General features: G+C 32.7%; 2 protein-coding genes across 8 annotated transcripts; both read left to right on the top strand.

Annotated features, from left to right (window-relative positions):
* The first annotated feature begins 1,431 nt into the window (after positions 1-1,431).
* LOC110621806 (histone acetyltransferase TAP1) lies at positions 1,432-5,835 on the top strand. Its single transcript, XM_021766113.2, has 8 exons — positions 1,432-1,599; positions 1,851-1,927; positions 2,375-2,435; positions 3,051-3,234; positions 3,765-3,864; positions 4,018-4,118; positions 5,145-5,238; positions 5,467-5,835. The coding sequence occupies exons 1-8, from the start codon at positions 1,559-1,561 to the stop codon at positions 5,544-5,546; spliced, it is 738 nt and encodes a 245-aa protein (XP_021621805.1). The 5' UTR covers positions 1,432-1,558; the 3' UTR covers positions 5,547-5,835.
* Positions 5,836-8,851: 3,016 nt separating this feature from the next.
* Positions 8,852-16,328, top strand: LOC110620125 (probable LRR receptor-like serine/threonine-protein kinase At1g06840). 7 transcript variants are annotated; one of them, XM_021763717.2, is made up of 21 exons: positions 8,852-9,062; positions 9,319-9,418; positions 9,620-9,770; positions 9,949-10,020; positions 10,138-10,209; positions 10,556-10,699; positions 10,790-10,861; positions 10,952-11,023; positions 11,264-11,338; positions 11,518-11,586; positions 11,691-11,756; positions 11,994-12,065; positions 12,153-12,239; positions 12,343-12,411; positions 12,662-13,179; positions 13,332-13,490; positions 13,591-13,874; positions 14,491-14,542; positions 14,851-15,101; positions 15,500-15,634; positions 15,783-16,328. In XM_021763717.2, the coding sequence occupies exons 2-21, from the start codon at positions 9,319-9,321 to the stop codon at positions 16,122-16,124; spliced, it is 2,862 nt and encodes a 953-aa protein (XP_021619409.1). In that variant the 5' UTR covers positions 8,852-9,062; the 3' UTR covers positions 16,125-16,328. The 7 variants fall into 7 exon arrangements, with proteins under 7 accessions (XP_021619409.1, XP_043815007.1, XP_021619408.1 ...); XM_043959072.1 differs by having other exon boundaries at positions 9,307-9,418; XM_021763716.2 differs by having other exon boundaries at positions 9,227-9,418.
* The last annotated feature ends 1,771 nt before the right edge of the window (positions 16,329-18,099 follow it).

Here is an 18,099-nt window from a genome sequence, read left to right as displayed (position 1 = left end):
TTTTGCAGGTCATTTCATCAAGTAGAACATTGAGAGACCCATTTGATGGACCCATATGGTGAACTGAGAAGAAAGTCAGATCTATCATGGACCAGGAGGAGGAAAAGATTTATCAAAATGATTTTTTAATGGTCAAAAGAGAGAGAGGGAAAAATTATCTCCATAATACCCTTAAATGTTTCCCACTTATTACTCCCTCTAATCCCTCCTAACTTTCCGATCATCGACAACTTTCTATAGCTCAACAAATCCTTCGTCGAACTTGAACACATCATTCGTTCCCTCCACACTAATTTTAGCCCTATTATCACCCTCCACATCGGCCTTCACCCTTCCATCTTTATTATCAATCGCAACCTTGCCCACGAAGCCTTGATCCAAAACGGTGAAGTTGTTTATGACAGCTCTTGTAGTATTCGACTAAACTCTAGTGTTGAAATTTTAACTTTTTGATGAAATCTCCATTGAAATCCGAAATCTCGAAACCGAAATTTTTAAAAAAGTAAAATATGATTTTTATAAAATGACTTTGAAACATTTTATAATGTGTTTAAAAAAGAAAAAAAAGTTTTTCAAGTTATCAAAGTTCCGCTATAGAATATAAGCTGGCAAATCCAGCTATAAAAAGGTCTCAACCCGATTTTGAGAGAAATTCTTCTCTCTTTTTCTGGACAGAGATAAGCCTATGATTCATTGATAATTTTGTTTGAGTTTTCTTTAAATCTCTTAGAAATTTTATAAGTTTTACTTTCTGTTTTGAAGAATCAAGTCTTATTTTTACTCGAAGTCTAGCTTTGTGATCTTCAGAGTTTATCCCTTCTTTTCTGAGATTCTTTCTTTGGTGTTGTGTTTGTGTGTTCTTCAAGAGGTGAAAGAACAAGAAGGAGAAAGAGAATGATTTTTGCATTTAGGGCTTAGGTGAGGATATTTAAAAATTTCTATACATATTTAACAGAACATTTTAATGGTTATTAATAAAAGGATGTAATTGTTGCATTTTGAAAATATAAGGGACATTTAAATTGGATTTAAGAATTATAAGTATTAATTAATAAATTTTATTAAAATTTAAAGACACCATAATAATTTTTTCACTTTAACTAGGAATAATTTTGTTAATTTGTACATACTAAACGGCTGATTCAAATAAAGGGATTATTATTTTGAATGAAATTATTTATCAAATATTAAAATATTTAATTTTAAAAATAGAGGAATAGGTTTATTAATTACGCGGAAGTAAAAATTTTCCGTTGAATGCCAAAAATACTCACAAGTGAACGAAGAGAAAAAGGTAGAAAAACGGAAGCTACAAGGCAGAAGTGAAAAAATACGTACAATTAGAAGAACTATAGGGGCCATAAGTGAAAATATGAGAAATAATAAGCAGCAAACGAAAAAAAAAAAAAAAAAAAAAAAAAAAAAAAAAAAGAAGGAAAAATAAAAGAGATTGGCGTCTGTCTGCGCCCTCCATGAATGTGAAGTGAAGGGGCACTAACATTACAATATCCACACCAACAGCTGCTGAGCTGAGAGCATTTACAACCAGAAAAAGAAAATGCTAACGCAGAACTTGAACTTGGTCGCTCGTCCATCTCTGTAAGAATTCCGCACTTAAGCGTTCAAATTTCGTCCATCTTTACTCACAGCAAATCTTCTGGAAGTTAAATTATGCAATTACCTTGCGAGATTAGGGTTTTCGACTTCACTTATAACTGTCTCTCTGTAAGATTACCGCGATTGATTAGGAAATCGCAGAAGTGGGAAAATATAATTGTTCTCTGGTTTTTAAGAGTGATATTATTGTGGAATTGGTTGTGCTTGTTTAACTTCTTGTTACTGATTTGCAGACTCCCAGTTTCTTCTTTTGATTGCCCCTATGAGGCGTCTAAACAGTTGAACACTCTAAACTTCAGACTTGCGAGAGGTGCGATGCATTGGCCTTTGTCCGCTGTGACACTAATTATTAGTTCTAATAGCAGTTGCTAGTTTTAATTAGTTTTTTATCTGCTTTTTGGTGATTATTGGTCAACCAATTGGTTTTCTTTTTTCCATCATGGAAAACTGAGCAATTTTCAAGAAAAATTACTTCGTGCGAAAAGAAGGAAATGTGTTTGAGAAATTTGACAAACTCATTTAAGTAAATAACATCGGAGGGACTTATATAAACACATAGCCATCAACAGTGGTCATAATTGGCTGTTACTAGTATGGTTGCCTAGAAATATACCTTTGCTCTCTTGCTGGGTATCAGTTTGTTATTCCTTTCATAGACCATAGCTTGAAGTTGTATTTATGAAACCAAACTCCAAATTAGTGAATTAACAGTATTAAGTTGAAGGGATTATGAAAATTCCACTATTGTATGTTACAGCAAAAAGAAAACTCAAGGTTACTCGAATAAAGGCAAGCTTCTGGGACTCCATCCGATCTGGGTAATGTGAACTTTCTATCTTATATGCTTCATGTGCTAGGATATAGATGTATAGTTGTTGACATAAATCACACATTTGCAATTAAAGCTTTTGTGACCATGTTGTTGACTGTTAAACTTAGAATGTCTGGTTAATTTTATTTCTAGAAGAATGTTGATATGCGTGACAAGACAGAAGTGCTTCTCATGGAACACATCACCAAGTTTGAGAAGTTGCTTGCCCCACTTTAAATTGTCTTATGCCTTAGCTTAGCTTAGGAATGTATGCTGTAACTGGTAAACTTCAATTATTATATAGGGCATTAAATGATCAAAAAATGTTTTTTTTCATTGATTTGATATTTTTTGTTTGTTGGGCTAGCTAAGTAGCCTATGTTATACTTTATCTTGTATCTTTAGTTAAACTTTTCAATCATTAACTGGTGATATATTGCACCATATAAGTGTATAATTGGACCCACTTATTTTGCATTTGAGTCCCACACGTTTTGTTTTTGGTCCACGGTAAACTGATCTAGGGAAGAAAATCCATATTGACAAGTTCTTTGATTCTGTGGGCATCTGCCTTATTTGTTTAATTATATTTGGAAGAGTTTTTACAGTGCATATACCACAGGTTCTTGAAGGAGAACTCAACAGAAGTCATTGAACCATCATCTACTCTACCAGAAGAGGAAGAACCACTGCCTGAAGAGTTTGTACTCGTAGAAAAGACTGAACTGGATGGAGAAATTGAACAAATAGTATTCTCTTCAGGTGGAGACATTGATCTGTATGATCTTCAAGCCTTATGTGATAAGGTTAAGTATTGCCACAAAGCCACATGATCTGTTTTGATAGTAAATGGTAGGATGCTTGAGTCATATTTTATCTAAATATGCATTGGAAGATTCAAACAAGAAGGAAATTAAGAAGCAATGGAATTTGTTTACTATATATCTAATCCATGAAAAGCAATGGAATTGGTTTGCTATATATCTGATCCATGGAAGAAACCTTTATTTCAGACACTTCTAAAATGGGATTTCTGTATAATATCAATTCTAAAATATTGGTTTACTATATATCTGATCCATGGAAGAAACCTTCATTTCAGAGACTTGTAAAATGTGATTTCTGTATACTATCAATTCTACTAATTTTGAAAAGAGCTCTTCTAATAGATTCATCTTTGTTGATGAATATTTATCTGTAAGTTCTGTTAGTTATTTTTGTCATCTAATTGAAATATGAATGCTCTTTTGGTTCACTCCAGTTTGAGGGCTTTTCTTTTAAAGCATGACTGAGGTTTAACATGGTTATGGACTTGCTGGAATTTTGTGTGTAACAGGTAGGCTGGCCTAGAAGGCCACTGTCAAAATTAGCTGCAGCATTGAAAAATAGCTACATGGTAGTCACATTGCATTCCTTAAGAAAATCACCCGGATCAGGTATTTAGTAAATATGAATAAAAATCCTAATGTGCTTATTGTTAAATTTGACAGAGGGGTAATGTGCCCCTTATATGAACATTGGTTTACTATTATTGGTATTTACTATTATTTTATGAACATCTTAGTGTACTTGGAGAAGTTATTTGACAGAGGGGAATGACCAAAAGAAGCTGATTGGCATGGCTCGTGCTACATCTGATCATGCCTTCAATGCTACCATTTGGGATGTTCTTGTTGATCCTAGCTATCAGGTATAGTCAGTGTTCCTGGAAATCATTATGCCCTTGCAATTTTTGATACTTGATCACACAATCCAGTTTAACATAACAATTTGGTACATCAAAATAGTTCTGGCATGCTAACAATAGTAGGCAGAGGATCATACTTTCTGTGCCATCGTTGAAGGAAACTAATTTGTTATACCCACAGGATATTGGACAACCTATGGTTTATCTTTATTTCTTCTGGTATTGTATTTGCATACATTTCATTGTATGTGATGTGGAACAGGTTAAGCAACAGGCGTAATGATGTTTTTGTGATGGGCAAAATTCAGGCAGATAACATTTGTGGTCAATTTTTAAATGAGGGAGTTTAGGGTTAAGAGTTTGGGTGAGAGTTTACTAATCGTATCTGCTTCATTTTGGCTAACCTATTGAGGTCCATTTCGCATTGAGTTTTAGGATTAAGAAAAAACATTTTTAGAAAAAATATCAGTTTAGATACTGTTAGAAAAATCAGTTGTGTTATTTTAGTTTTATTAATGTTTAAAAACATATCAGATTTTAAATCTATTGTTATACACTGTAATTCATATATTTAAGGAAGTGCTTTTTGTTTTTTTCCCCTCAAAGAGTATCTCTAACAGTAATGCCAAATATATCTGGTTCCAGATTATCGTATTTTCTTCTAAGTTATCCAAAGATCACATTTTTAAGACAAGGATGCTTGTAATCGTGTTTTGTTCCATGTACTGGAGTGACTTGTGATCAAGATAACTCTCCTTTGAACATGGATGAGCCTGAAGATGCTTACTAGACAGATTACATTCCCATAATCATTTTAACTTTCTTCACCGTACATTTCCATTTGAATGTGATTTAAGACTGAAAAGTTATATATAATGTATGGAAACAATGCTCTGTGGTAATCTAAATGACAGCCTTTCCATATTCATTTGTCATAAAAGCATTTGGTTAATTTTAATTTTATAAGAATTCCATTTTGGAATCTATGCTAACTTCTTTGTTGCTTTCTAACATTGCCTTTCCATTCAGGGCCAAGGTCTTGGCAAGGCTCTTATTGAAAAGCTTATTAGGGCACTTCTACAAAGGGACATAGGAAACATAACTCTTTTTGCAGATAGTCAAGGTATAACATCTCATTAAAATGTGTTCATTCTCTTAGTACCGTTAAACTGTTGCTCTTTTTCTAATGGGATACACAAAATGTTTCTGAAATTCCCCATGTACGCGGGGATTGCTAACTGATGTTATGGATATTAAACCAGCCCAGCTGCTTAACATTTTATTCGCTTGTCTTTAAAGAAAGTCCCATTCTGGGGGAGTTTCACCTTGTTTTACTATATTGCCGTTGCAGTTGTGGAGTTCTATCGGAATCTTGGTTTTGAACCTGACCCAGAGGGCATTAAAGGTATGTTTTGGTACCCAAAGTATTAGTGGTTCGAGAGTGGGTCAGGTTTATTCATCTGTCGATTAAATTAGTTCATCATGCAAATTCATATGGCACCATGGGACATCGAAGGAGGGATCTGTTTCTAAGTCTATTAGTTAAAGAACTGTATATTTTGCTTTTCCTTTTTTCTTTAGAAAAAAAAAAAAAAAAGAAATACTTGGAAGTATGCTTACTGTAATTTTAAACTTGTGTCATTAGTGACGTTGAATATTGTTTAACCGGCTAATGTCGTTGGTGGTTAAAGTACCTGCATTCCTCATCATGTTTATTAGCATGATCTATGCCATGTAAAATTAATTAGCATAGCAAAAGTTGCCTTCAAAGCTAATACAATGGTAAGTATTTCTTTATCTTGGTGTTGAGTATATAAAAGAAGCTTTCCTCTGAATTATTTTCGGATGTACGTTATAATGGCATCAAGGAAATTCAATTCCTCTTAAAACTAATCATGTTAATAATTGCAAGCGTTTCTTGAAAAAAGGGAACTCTTTTAAGAAATTATATATTTGATTGATTGAATTTAATATAAGCTTTTGTATATTTAAAAAGGGAAAGTTTAATATTTAAGTTAGAGATTTAAGTAGAATCAATAGAGCCTATATAGGAACATAGAAAAGTATAATGTAAATATTTTAGTAGATAATGAAACCTACTTCGGCAGAAAGTTTTTTTTAAGAAAATAGTTTTTAAGAAAATAATTTATTTTTCAGTTTTTAATTACAATCTTTTTAAAAAGAATAAAGATATTACTAAATTTATATATAATAATGCTAATAAAAATATTAAATTTCAAAAAATTATTTGTATCTCTTGAAAAAAACGTTATTTTTTTTTTAATGATTTAGTTTTCCCTGGTTAGTTTTTTGAAATGTTTTCTGAAAAAGTAAATTTTGCAGAATGAAAGGAGCTTTAGATGCAGTTATTTTTTTTCTGCCGATCAAAGAGATTTGTGTTCTAGATTTTCCCAAATATAGTCTAATAAAAGAAAATACTACTACATCGGACTTAGAATTTACAGGGGAAAGGAAATAACTTTAAAACTGCTGATTGGGCTATGTTTTTTTCACACAAAATAGTTTTTGAGAAAATAAGTTTTACATTTTTTTGACATTTAAACTACTCAAAAAGTAATTTAAAAAAAAAACGTTTTCTCCTTTTAAATAATAAATTATTTTTTATTTTGAAAATTTTATTGATATTACTATATATAAATTTATTAATATATTTTATTTTTGAATTAAAATTATAAAATAAAAATAAGTTATTTATTAAAAATATTTTTTATAAAAAAATCTGAATTTTTAATAATGTGATACACTCTTCCGCTTAACGGCAGTGCATAATTGATGTGTAGTCTATGCCTCTTCTCTGTTATGTGAAGAGAAAGAAATATCTTAGAGGAATCAGAGCAGGCAGTTGATCAGACAAATGAAGAACCTTTGACAATGATTGAGTCGACAAGGCAACTCCTATCTAATTAAGTGGTCCGCCATTAATTTGTTCGACTAATCGTATCTGTCTCATCCCTTGACACTATCTTGAAAAGGGAGCAATTAAATTAAAAGTAAGGCCTTAAATTAAGATAGAGATAAAACAATAAAAGGTAAATATATCTTTTTTTTTTTTTTTTACTTTGATTTTATTTAAGAGAATGATATAATACATGATGGTTTAGTATATAATTTATTTATAATTAATGATACATAACAAAGTATAAATATAAACTAAAATTTTAATTCTATTTCAAAGTAATTATTCTTATAGATGTTTTTTAAAACAAAATGTATTTTTATTTTTATATTCGCAAAAAATGTTTATTATAAAATTTATTACTATTTTCTTCTTTATCTTTCTTTTATTATTTTTAATTATATTTATTTTAATTGTATCTTTTTTCTTTTCTCCTTTATTTTTCTATTTAAATTAGATTTTTATAATATATTTAATAATCATATCTATTTTAATTTGGAGACAATTGATGTGTTTATAAAATAATTTTAATTAATCCTTTTTAATTTAATTAAACCATTAATTCTATTCTATTTTGTTTGGATTAAACTTTTTTAATTAATGTTCTATTTAAATATGTAAAAGTATATCTTTTCATTAATTTTTATTATTATTTTAAACCATTATAGTATTAAAAGATATATCATAAATAATTTGTGACACAGGTTAAATTTTATTTCTCTTGTTAAAAAAAAATTATTTCTATTACCATTTTTCTGTTTTTTTTTTCATTTCATTAATTACATAATAATTTAGATTTTTTTTTTAATTTTCATCATATATATTGGCAAGATGCCAGTTATCTTCTGCATGATCCAAAGACTCCTTTACATGCTCTTTTTGGATAACTTTCCCCTTTTTATGTGGATATCCAATTTATCATTTTTTCTTCTAATTTTCTTATAAATTTTTGCTTTCAGATAAACTCACCAGCCGCCACCTTCAAACTTCATACCTTACGCCTGAAATTTTCCTGCCAAAGAAAGCGCAAGCGAAAACGAAAGCTTCAGGCGCTTGGCTTCGGCAGCTCCTCCATTCCCTTTCAAACGTAATAATAGTGCAATAGTACTCTGCTACCCAAAAGTCTACGCCTTCCTTCCCTTGTCTCTCTCACACAGCGACATTATATAATATAAAAAGACAGCCAGAACAGCACCTTCTTTTGTTTATTTATGGCCACCTAAGTCCATTTTGAACGCTGCGCTAATTTTTATTTTAGCGTTGGAAATAGCTATTTAACGCTGCACTAAAATTTAATGAGATTTTAGCGCTCGCTACAATATCACGTTAAATATGGCGTGATATTATAGTAGCGCTATTTTTTTTAATTTATAATATAATTTAAAATTTATTTTTTTTATTTTTTTAAATTAAAATATAATTTAAAATTTATATCTATTTTTAATTAAGTTTAATTTTTTTAATTTTTATAATTTATTATATTTTTAATTTATTTTATATTTTTATAATTATTATTTAATTAATATATTTTTATAATTAATATGTTTTTTTATTTATTTATAAAATAATTAAATATTTAAATATTAGATGAAAATATAAATATATAAATATTTAAAGTGAATATATAAAATTATATGAATTTTTTAAATGAAATATATAAATAAAATTATAGTGAAATAAATAATATAATATTAAAGATTGTAAAAAATATAAATAAAATATTAAAAATAAAATTCACGAAGAAGGTTGGAAATAATATTTTAACATTTTAGTGCGAAGCAACAAAATAGTGCAAAAAAATGGAGATGGCCTAAAGAAAATTATAATAACCTATTTTCTTTTATCTTCAAACATATCTATACCAACCAAACTTGACGGGAATGCCATTTCCCGAGTCGTTTTCTCAGTTTCAGATTCTCATTGTTAAGTCTTTGGTGTTTGATTTTATCTCCCCAATTCGGACTGCTCACTGAACTCTGTTGCAGAAATTCTACAGCTTATTTCAAACCTTTGGTTCTTGCTTGACTAGAGTAAGCCTTATCCGATTTCTCTATCTCTTTATTTAATGTTAATGGTGTTTGTTTTATTCTGACTCTTGTGCTTCGGGGTTTATGGGATTTTGCTCTTACTCTGTTTGGCAACCTGTGTATCTCGTCAAATCCCATTCCAATACCTTTGGCTGTTTCCATTGAAGAGAATAGAATCTTGTTGCTAATTCCCAAGTTGGAAATTTCAGATACTTACTGGTTGATTTTCTTTTCATTTTTAATACTGGGGAACTGGAAGATGTTGCGGGTGAGATTTAGTGGACCTGTTTTCTTGGTGTCACATTGTTTCTTGGTTCTCCTTACACTTGCACAAACTTCTAGTACTGATCCTTCTGAAGGTGAATTTTTCTCCCCTCTTGCGTTTATCACGTAGCTTACTCGTCTTGATTATATGCTCGATAATCCATCAAAATTTAAATACCTGTAAAATGAATTGAAGTTCTTTGAAGATATTGGTAATTTCTCTTTCAATTTGGAGAGCCAGGCAAGGAGTCGCTTGGCAACTGCTCTCATGTTCTCAAATTCGTTACGTTTTGCAGTCAGTGCATTGCTAGCGGTAAGGAACAGTTTGATTGATCCTTTTAGGCAACTCAGGAACTGGGACAAGGGAGATCCATGTACATCAAATTGGACTGGAGTAGTGTGTTATGATACAATCGGGACTGATAGTTACTGGCATGTCGACGAGCTGTATGATCCATTTCCCGTTTTATATTCATTCCCTTTGATGTTTGCTCAATAAAGTAATCTCAGATGCTCAGTATTTTTATCTTCAGTTGCCTATGTCCCATGTAATGCTCAAATTCTATGCATTTTTGGGTTAATGATCTAACTTTGGTGACTTGCCTTTTTGTTACTTTCGGTGCAGTCAGCTACTAAATATGAATCTTTCTGGAAGTTTAGCTCCTCAGCTTGGCCAACTCACTCGACTGAAAATATTGTGAGTCAACAAATTTAGTAACCTAATTTATGGACAGACTTTCAATGTTTGTGTAAACTTCTTTAGATAATTCTTTGAGATCATTCTAATGCCATTTCTTTTTTTCTTTTTTATAAGGGATTTTATGTGGAATGACTTGGATGGCAGCATACCAAAGGAAATAGGAAATATTTCAACTTTGATACTCCTGTAAGTTGGTTTGCGTTAATTCATTTTATGAGATGGCTCCTATAGATATGGAAGGAGAACTCCTTGTCCTCTACTTTTTTCTGTGTGTTTACTATTAGGAAGGAGCAATCTGTAAATGCCTATGATGAGCTGTTTTGCATTTTGGAGATCCATTCTGCAGTTTTAACAAAATTCACTGCACCCGATGAAGAGGCTGAATCACATAATTCTATCTGAAAAAAAAAATGATTCAATGATGCAAATACTTCAGTCAGTCAGTCTCTGACTATAAAACTAATATCCATAAATGATCAACAGTATATACTTTTTCTGGTGCTTTAGCTTGTATTATGTATTTTGGGTGCAGGCTCTTGAGTGGAAACAAATTATCAGGTGCTTTACCTGATGAACTTGGCTTCTTATCAAGTTTAAATAGACTCCAACTGGATCAGAACAAAATTTCAGGTCAAATACCAAAGTCATATGCTAACTTGAGCAGTGTGAAACACATGTAAGCGGATGACATTCAACTGAATATTAGAAATTATCAAAAAGTTAAGCCACTTTACGTCTATTATCTGCTCATATGTGAATTTTGCAGCCACTTCAACAACAACTCCATAAGTGGTCAAATCCCATCTGAGCTATCCAAATTATCCACTCTTCTCCACTTGTAAGTTCATGTTACATTTTTATTTAATTCCCTTGATGATTGATTCATACTGAATGTTGTTGACTGGTCATTGAGGATATGTGAATGTAGGCTTTTGGATAATAATAACTTGTCGGGGAATCTTCCTCCAGAGCTCTCAAACCTGCCAGAGTTGCGCATACTGTATGTCTCCTACCATGATATCTACATTGTCATTACTTAATTGCATTATAGGTTTATCCTGCCATATGATCTTGGCTTTTTGATGTACGCACTCTTTACCAGAGATGCTCATTAGTGACTGTTCTTGTCCTAGTAAGAACTTGGGGAAGCTTTAAGTAACATACTTCAATAGGATGATTCATGATATATTTTCAGTTGAAATAACTTTTGTTGACCATCACCTTCTTTTCCTCTCTGCAGTCAACTCAACAACAATAACTTCAATGGGTCTGAGATTCCAGCTACTTATGCAAAATTTTCCAAATTAGCAAAATTGTAAGAGTTGCTGAAAGATCTGCTGCGATATTACTGTTTTACATTCCATTTGGTTGAGAAATGCTCTGACTCACTATATCAAGTCTTTGACAAGAATACTGGCTGTATCAATCTTGTAATGGATTCCTAAATGCTGATACACTTTTCTTTTCCTTTTTTAATCCTCTTTGACAAGGTAGAAGTCTTAGGAATTGCAGCTTGCGTGGAGCTATTCCCGATTTTAGCAGCATTCCGGACCTACTCTATTTGTAAGTCATATCTATCATTGATATTGTAACAAAAGGGTTCTCATTCTTTGCATGCTAGTTTTCGTATTATTAGTGTCTAACCTGTTATTGGTTTCATGACAAAGGGATCTGAGCTGGAATTACCTTACTGGATCAATACCATCAAACCTTTCTGTTAATATGACAACTATGTAAGTAAATCACAAATTTAGACTTGTCAATTATTCTTTTGAAAAAAGTTACCAAAGTCTTTTAATTGAATTTTGTAAATCCATACTGATCATTGATGTTCTTGACTGCCTCACTTTTAAGTGTGATGTAAACTAACCTTAGAAGTAGAAACTTGTCTACTCTCACTACCTTTAAATACTTGATATTTTGTTATGAAGGTAGTTTCGTAACTTGTTTAAGGACTCTGTTGATTGCAGTGATTTGTCAGACAACCGACTTAATGGATCTATACCAGAAAGCTTCTCAAACCTTCCTATGCTTCAGAGACTGTGAGATTCTATCTACTTATGATAGTTTCCTTTTTAAGTTTATGTGATAAAATTGTAAATCCATATTCTAACCATTTTTAATTACAGCTCACTTGAGAATAATTTGTTTACTGGTTCTGTCCCCACTGACATCAGGCAGAACATGTCCTTCAACACAAATGATAGACTTACTATGTAAGAACTGAGAAGAAATTTAGTGAATTCAACGTCCAAAAAATTTCAGATGAACTTCATTCATATATGAATTTCTCTCTTCTCTATGGACAAAAAATTGCAGTGATCTGAGGAACAATCTACTCTCCAACATTTTAGGGAAACTAAATCAGCGGCATAATATCACCTTGAGGTATTATTTCTGTACAGTAATTCATAACCCTCACACCTTCATTGTTCCTTCTTTATTTATTTATTTTTTATTATTTTTTGTTGGGTTTGAAGGGAAGGGGTTTATTTGTTTTTTTTATAAAATCAAGCCTGCAATTACATGTATTTCGATTTTATAATTGCTGTCTCCGAGGCAGTCTATAACATTATAATGCAAGTTTGGCTTTATTTGCAACAATAAATTTCTCATAACTTTAGCAGCTTTTGTTTAGGTTGGAAGGCAATCCTGTCTGCAATGATGCCAACATATCAAACATTGAGCAGTTCTGTGGATCGGACGCTGAACGAGATGGAACTACTGAAAGCTCAACAAATTATACAACAATATGTCCTATTCAAGCATGTCCAGTAGATAATTTCTTTGAATATGCCCCAGCATCTCCTATGCCATGCTATTGTGCAGCCCCACTTAGAATTGGAATCCGGCTTAAGAGCCCTAGTTTCTCTTATTTTCTTCCATATATTTATCCATATGAGAAATACTTAACTAGTGCTCTTAAATTGGACCTCTACCAATTATACATTGATTCATTAATTTGGGAGGAAGGTCCTCGTTTAAGGATGTATTTGAAGCTTTTTCCTGCATGGGATGATGAACATTCACACATATTTAATTCAACTGAGGTCCAGCGGTTGAGACACATGTTCTTGTCATGGAATTTTCCTCGCACAGACTTTTTTGGACCATATGAGCTTCTAAACTTCACTTTGGTGGGACCTTATTCACACTGTATGTACTTGAAACTGCTATTCCTTTTCAGATCAAAGTGCATTCCTGAAAGCAGGCAAGGCACTGCCTTCGCAACAATGCTTCACTTGGCATTGCAATAAATAAGTAATTGTTTTATGTGTTTCTGTTTTTTTTTTTTTTTTTGCTAACAGTGGATTTTGGCACCCAAAGGAGAGGAATCAATAAAGCTGTTTGGGCAGCCATAATAATAGGTGCTATTGCTTGCACTTTTGTAGCATCTACTATTATCACACTTCTGATTGTTAGAAGACATGCTAGATACTCTTGGAATCTGTCAAGGAAACGATTGTGTAAGTTCTGTACTGTTCCTAATGAGAACTAGTTCCTGTTAACAGTATCATGTGTGACTATCGTTGAAGAAACTGTATGAGCTTACTGTTTCTTTTGCAGCCACAAAGATATCAATGAAAGTTGATGGGGTAAAATTCTTCACTTTAAGAGAAATGGTCCTGGCAACTGACAACTTTAACAGCTCAGCTCAGGTTGGTCGAGGAGGCTACGGAAAGGTTTATAGAGGCATTTTATCTGACAACACAACTGTGGCCATAAAGCGTGCTGAGCAAGGTTCCTTTCAAGGACAAAAAGAATTTTTGACTGAAATTAGATTGTTGTCCAGGTTACATCACAGAAATCTAGTTTCATTAATTGGGTACTGTGATGAAAAAGGGGAGCAGGTAATGTTTGCAATAGTCAACTCTCTGTACATTATTTGCAATTTTTTCCTTTGATGGCTTTTTATATCAATTGAGAAGGATATTTAAATATTGCGAGGTTCTTTTCCATGATGGCTATGTGGGGTTGATGAATATTCTCTTCTGAGTATAGGCCTCTTATAGCCGTTTGCCAATGCATTGTTTGTAAACAATCAGCTACACTAAGGCTCTGATTCTGATATTTCTGTCTTCTTGAATAAAATAGCATTGAAGATTCCTGGCCTGATACTTCTATTTAGTAACTCAAGTGATGCTGCAATGACAGCGTTAGGTCCTAGCCATCTTACTCATCAAATAATAATTTCATGCTTGTAGTTTCCAGAGCAGAGAAAATATCCTCTCTCTGTCAGTTACAAAAACAAGCATCAGTTATTCCAAGTCTCATCAATCAGGATAATATGAACACTTATGCTGTGTTTTCATATGATTATGGAGAACCTCGGAAGATTCATGCACTTCTTTGCTGACTCATGCTTTATTATTAAATCACATCTATTGATTTGCAATTCTATAGATAGACAGGAATTCTCTTGATTGTGGATAACATTGGCCTTCTTGCATTCTCTGTTATTTACAGATGCTGGTCTATGAGTTCATGCCCAATGGCACTTTGCGGGATTGGCTTTCAGGTATTAAATATTGCAACAGGTTTTATTCTTTATTTTCTCCAAGGCTTTATGGTTTTATCAGAAAATATTATGATGTTTATCTGCTAGAAGAGAGTAAAAGTCATAGACAAAAATTTCATGTCACTTATAGTCATGCTATTTAAAAATATCTTATCTATGTTGTCAATATATACATCCTCTATCATTTATTTGTGACAATTTTGAGACATTTTTACTTCTCCTAATAATCAACTACGATTTATATTTAAACCTAAGACAAATTACATGAACATTGGAGACTAACAATTGATGGTTGCTGTATTATGCAGCTACAGCTAAAGAAAAGCTGAACTTTGGTATGAGGTTAAACATAGCTTTGGGTTCAGCTAAAGGCATTCTTTACCTTCATACTGAAGCAAACCCACCAGTGTTTCATCGGGATATCAAGGCCAGCAACATACTTCTGGACTCCAAACTTACTGCAAAAGTTGCTGACTTTGGACTCTCACGTCTCGCTCCTGTCCTGAATGATGAAGGGACTTTGGCTAACCATGTATCCACAGTAGTGAGGGGAACTCCGGTGCGTTTGACTCAGTTATACATTTGGGAACTTAAAGAACTCATTGAGGATGCATAATTGGTCTTGTGAAAATGTTAGAATTCTGAGAGTGTGTTTTCAAAACATGATGCTTCCCTAGTTTTTTCACTCATTTCAACGAAATAGACTAGTAAAATCTGAGCTTGCATAGATGCTGTTTCCGCAATTGAAACTGTGACCTTTGGTCACGATTGCAGTAAGTCTACCATTACACTAAAGAGCCACCCTCTTTAAGCTGAGTTATGCAGATGAAAGTAAATGAACTTATCAAGTGGTGTCCCTTATAATTGTTGTGGATGTATCACATTTCTAGATTCCATATAGGATTAATTACCTCATCATTCTATGCACCGACTCTCATTGTTCAATTGTACATTCAGGGATACATTGATCCAGAATATTTTCTGACCCATAAGTTGACAGACAAGAGTGATGTCTATAGCCTTGGGATTGTATTTCTGGAGCTCTTGACAGGAATGCATCCAATATCACATGGGAAAAACATCGTCCGAGAGGTACTTCTGTGCACTTTCACTAACAGTAATAGTAAAGAAAAAAATTTCATTTAGCAAATTGGAAAAAAAAAGGTGGGGAATTAACTAGTGAGGACTTGTGGGTACTAAGAATCTGAACTTCTGAATGCTTTATTATTTTTCATGTCAGGTATTGATGGCTCATCAGTCTGGTACGATGTTCTCCATCATAGACAGCAGAATGGGTTCTTATCCGTCTGAATGTGTGGGGAGACTTGTATCTCTAGCCCTTAGGTGTTGCCATGACGAGCCAGAGAATCGGCCATCGATGTTGGAGGTGGTCAGAGAGCTAGAGAACATACTCAAAATGATGCCGGAAACTGATGCCATCTTTTCAGAACCCATGTACCCATATTCTGGCAAGTCAGCATCATCATCTCCACTTTGCAGGAGCATGGATCCATATGCTTCCTGCAGTGTTTTAGGAAGTGATCTTGCCAGTGATATCACCCCCATCATCAATCCTAGATGACATGGAGGTACTCATGACGTGTGCTTGATTCAAATCCTCTTAAGATGAGTCTAATTAGTTTAACTAGAAGGAAAGGAATTTGTAGATATACGTAGAAGCTTTGGTGCTACTGATACTTGAACCGGATACTGACGTTGATTTAAAGCTTGTTGCTAATAATTTCAAATTTGAAAAGTCTAATAAATTTCTTAATATTTTCATAAATTCACAATGTAATATCGGTTTCATAAAATTGGATCTAAAATTTTCTTCATAAATTTTATTTTAAACGCTTCCACATTAGATCTTTTTATATATATTTCTGGTAAATTATTCATTAGGAAATTACTTTATATTTTTCTTTCAAGTCATTGCTACGTCCAATCTTATTTAGAAATTTAGAGCTACAAAAACCCTTTTTTTTTTTTTGAAGAAAAATACCAGCAATTCTCCCTCCCTTTCTTTCTAGAGAGATATTTTCTCTCTTTTCTCTAGAGGTTTTATCCTTTAGCAGCTGCCAAAACCGGGTTTCCCTTTTCCCCCTTTTTGAATAGGGTTGCAAAGATTTTTCTGGATTGCAGATCTGACGAGCTATAGCATGTAGAGCTTGGATACAAATATGCTTCTTTTTTGTTGGGGTTGTGTGTTTTTCCGTTGTATTGTTTCTTTGTGGTTCAAAGAGCTCAGAGGCTTGGATCTCCATAGATCAGGCGCTTTTCTAGGGCTCAAATTATAGTTTCTGCAATCACGCTTTGATGATTGATGTTTTTAAGCCGCAGAAGGATACACTGAGTTTTAAGCCGTGACACCGATTATCGTTTGAGATCCCGTAGCTGATTATCTGTGTGGCCACTTAACCCTCCCTTAGAAGTTAAAATGCTTTTGGCTCTCTAATCCATTGATTACCAAAGAGGAGTTTTATCTGTTCTTCTAGGGCCTTTTTCGACTACCATCAGTGGTAAGATTTGGTGGTAAATAGAGGGTGAGCTTCATGGCGGCAACAAGAGATGCAGCCAACCTTAGTGCGCTTCATCTCCTTTAGTTAAGCTTTCTTTTGACCCTTTTCTTTTATCTCTCTATGTGTTTTGAGTCCATTTTTGTATTTAATTCTGCGAAATCCATTATTTTTTTTATTGAAAAAAAATCAAATGTTATTAAAAGAAATTATTTTAGATGATTTTGGTTTCTTATTTTTTATATTTTTATAATTAAACATGTTAAATTTACTGTAAACTTCTAATTTTAAGTATTTTTTGTTCATATATTTAAAAATATATTTCAAATAATAATAATAATTATTATTATTATTATAAAAATAAAATTACTACTTTCTAGCATTTTAACTAGAAATTATTATCCAGTTATTTTAATTTAGTTATAAAAACTAAATAATATTAATATTTAAAATAATAATTAAAATTATAAAAATTAAACGATATAAATATTTAACAATTAATAATATTTTTAACCGAAAGAGGCAAAGAGCTACATAATTAAATTTTACAACATATAAACATGTTTAATTGAATGGTAATAATAAACCGATAAACGTCATAGCAATTCCCCTTAATCTAACCCAAGTCGTAATTTCTTTAAAAGGTTCACTCATTTGGGCATTTCTATCTGACCAATCTCCCCGAAAGATCACTACAAAATCCCTCAATTCCTAGAAACGAATCGACACTCGCTGTCTTCTACCCACGACCGAACCCGAACCCGAACGCATTACGCCTTTGTTACGTCCGTCGATGGCGTCAAACTTTGCACATGTTTATCAATACCAGTGGATTCCTTCTTTAGACCCGACTCAAATTCCTTCAGTCGCGACAGGTAGGATTTACATGGCGGAATTGGATTTGGTTGTTTGGGTTGTGAAGACGTCCAGTGAGAGTTTGAGAAGACTGGGGGAGTAAGCGGGTGAAATCTTAAAATAGCAAGAATTAAGCGACTGTTTACGCTCAAATGCGCAAATGCGCTGAGGTTTAAAGATCGCACC

This window comes from Manihot esculenta, chromosome 8 (genome assembly GCF_001659605.2).
Source record: "Manihot esculenta cultivar AM560-2 chromosome 8, M.esculenta_v8, whole genome shotgun sequence".
NCBI lineage: Eukaryota > Viridiplantae > Streptophyta > Magnoliopsida > Malpighiales > Euphorbiaceae > Manihot > Manihot esculenta.
This window is presented reverse-complemented; position numbering and strand designations above follow the sequence as displayed.

Coding starts and splice junctions, on each gene's coding strand:
- LOC110621806 (XM_021766113.2), top strand. CDS start 1,559: ATGCTAACGCAGAACTTGAACTTGGTCGCTCGTCCATCTCT. Junction 1,928..2,374: donor AAACTTCAGACTTGCGAGAG/GTGCGATGCATT, acceptor TGTATGTTACAG/CAAAAAGAAAACTCAAGGTT. Junction 3,865..4,017: donor AAGAAAATCACCCGGATCAG/GTATTTAGTAAA, acceptor GTTATTTGACAG/AGGGGAATGACCAAAAGAAG.
- LOC110620125 (XM_021763717.2), top strand. CDS start 9,319: ATGTTGCGGGTGAGATTTAGTGGACCTGTTTTCTTGGTGTCACATTGT. Junction 10,862..10,951: donor TTATCCACTCTTCTCCACTT/GTAAGTTCATGT, acceptor ATGTGAATGTAG/GCTTTTGGATAATAATAACT. Junction 13,180..13,331: donor GGTGGGACCTTATTCACACT/GTATGTACTTGA, acceptor TTTTGCTAACAG/TGGATTTTGGCACCCAAAGG.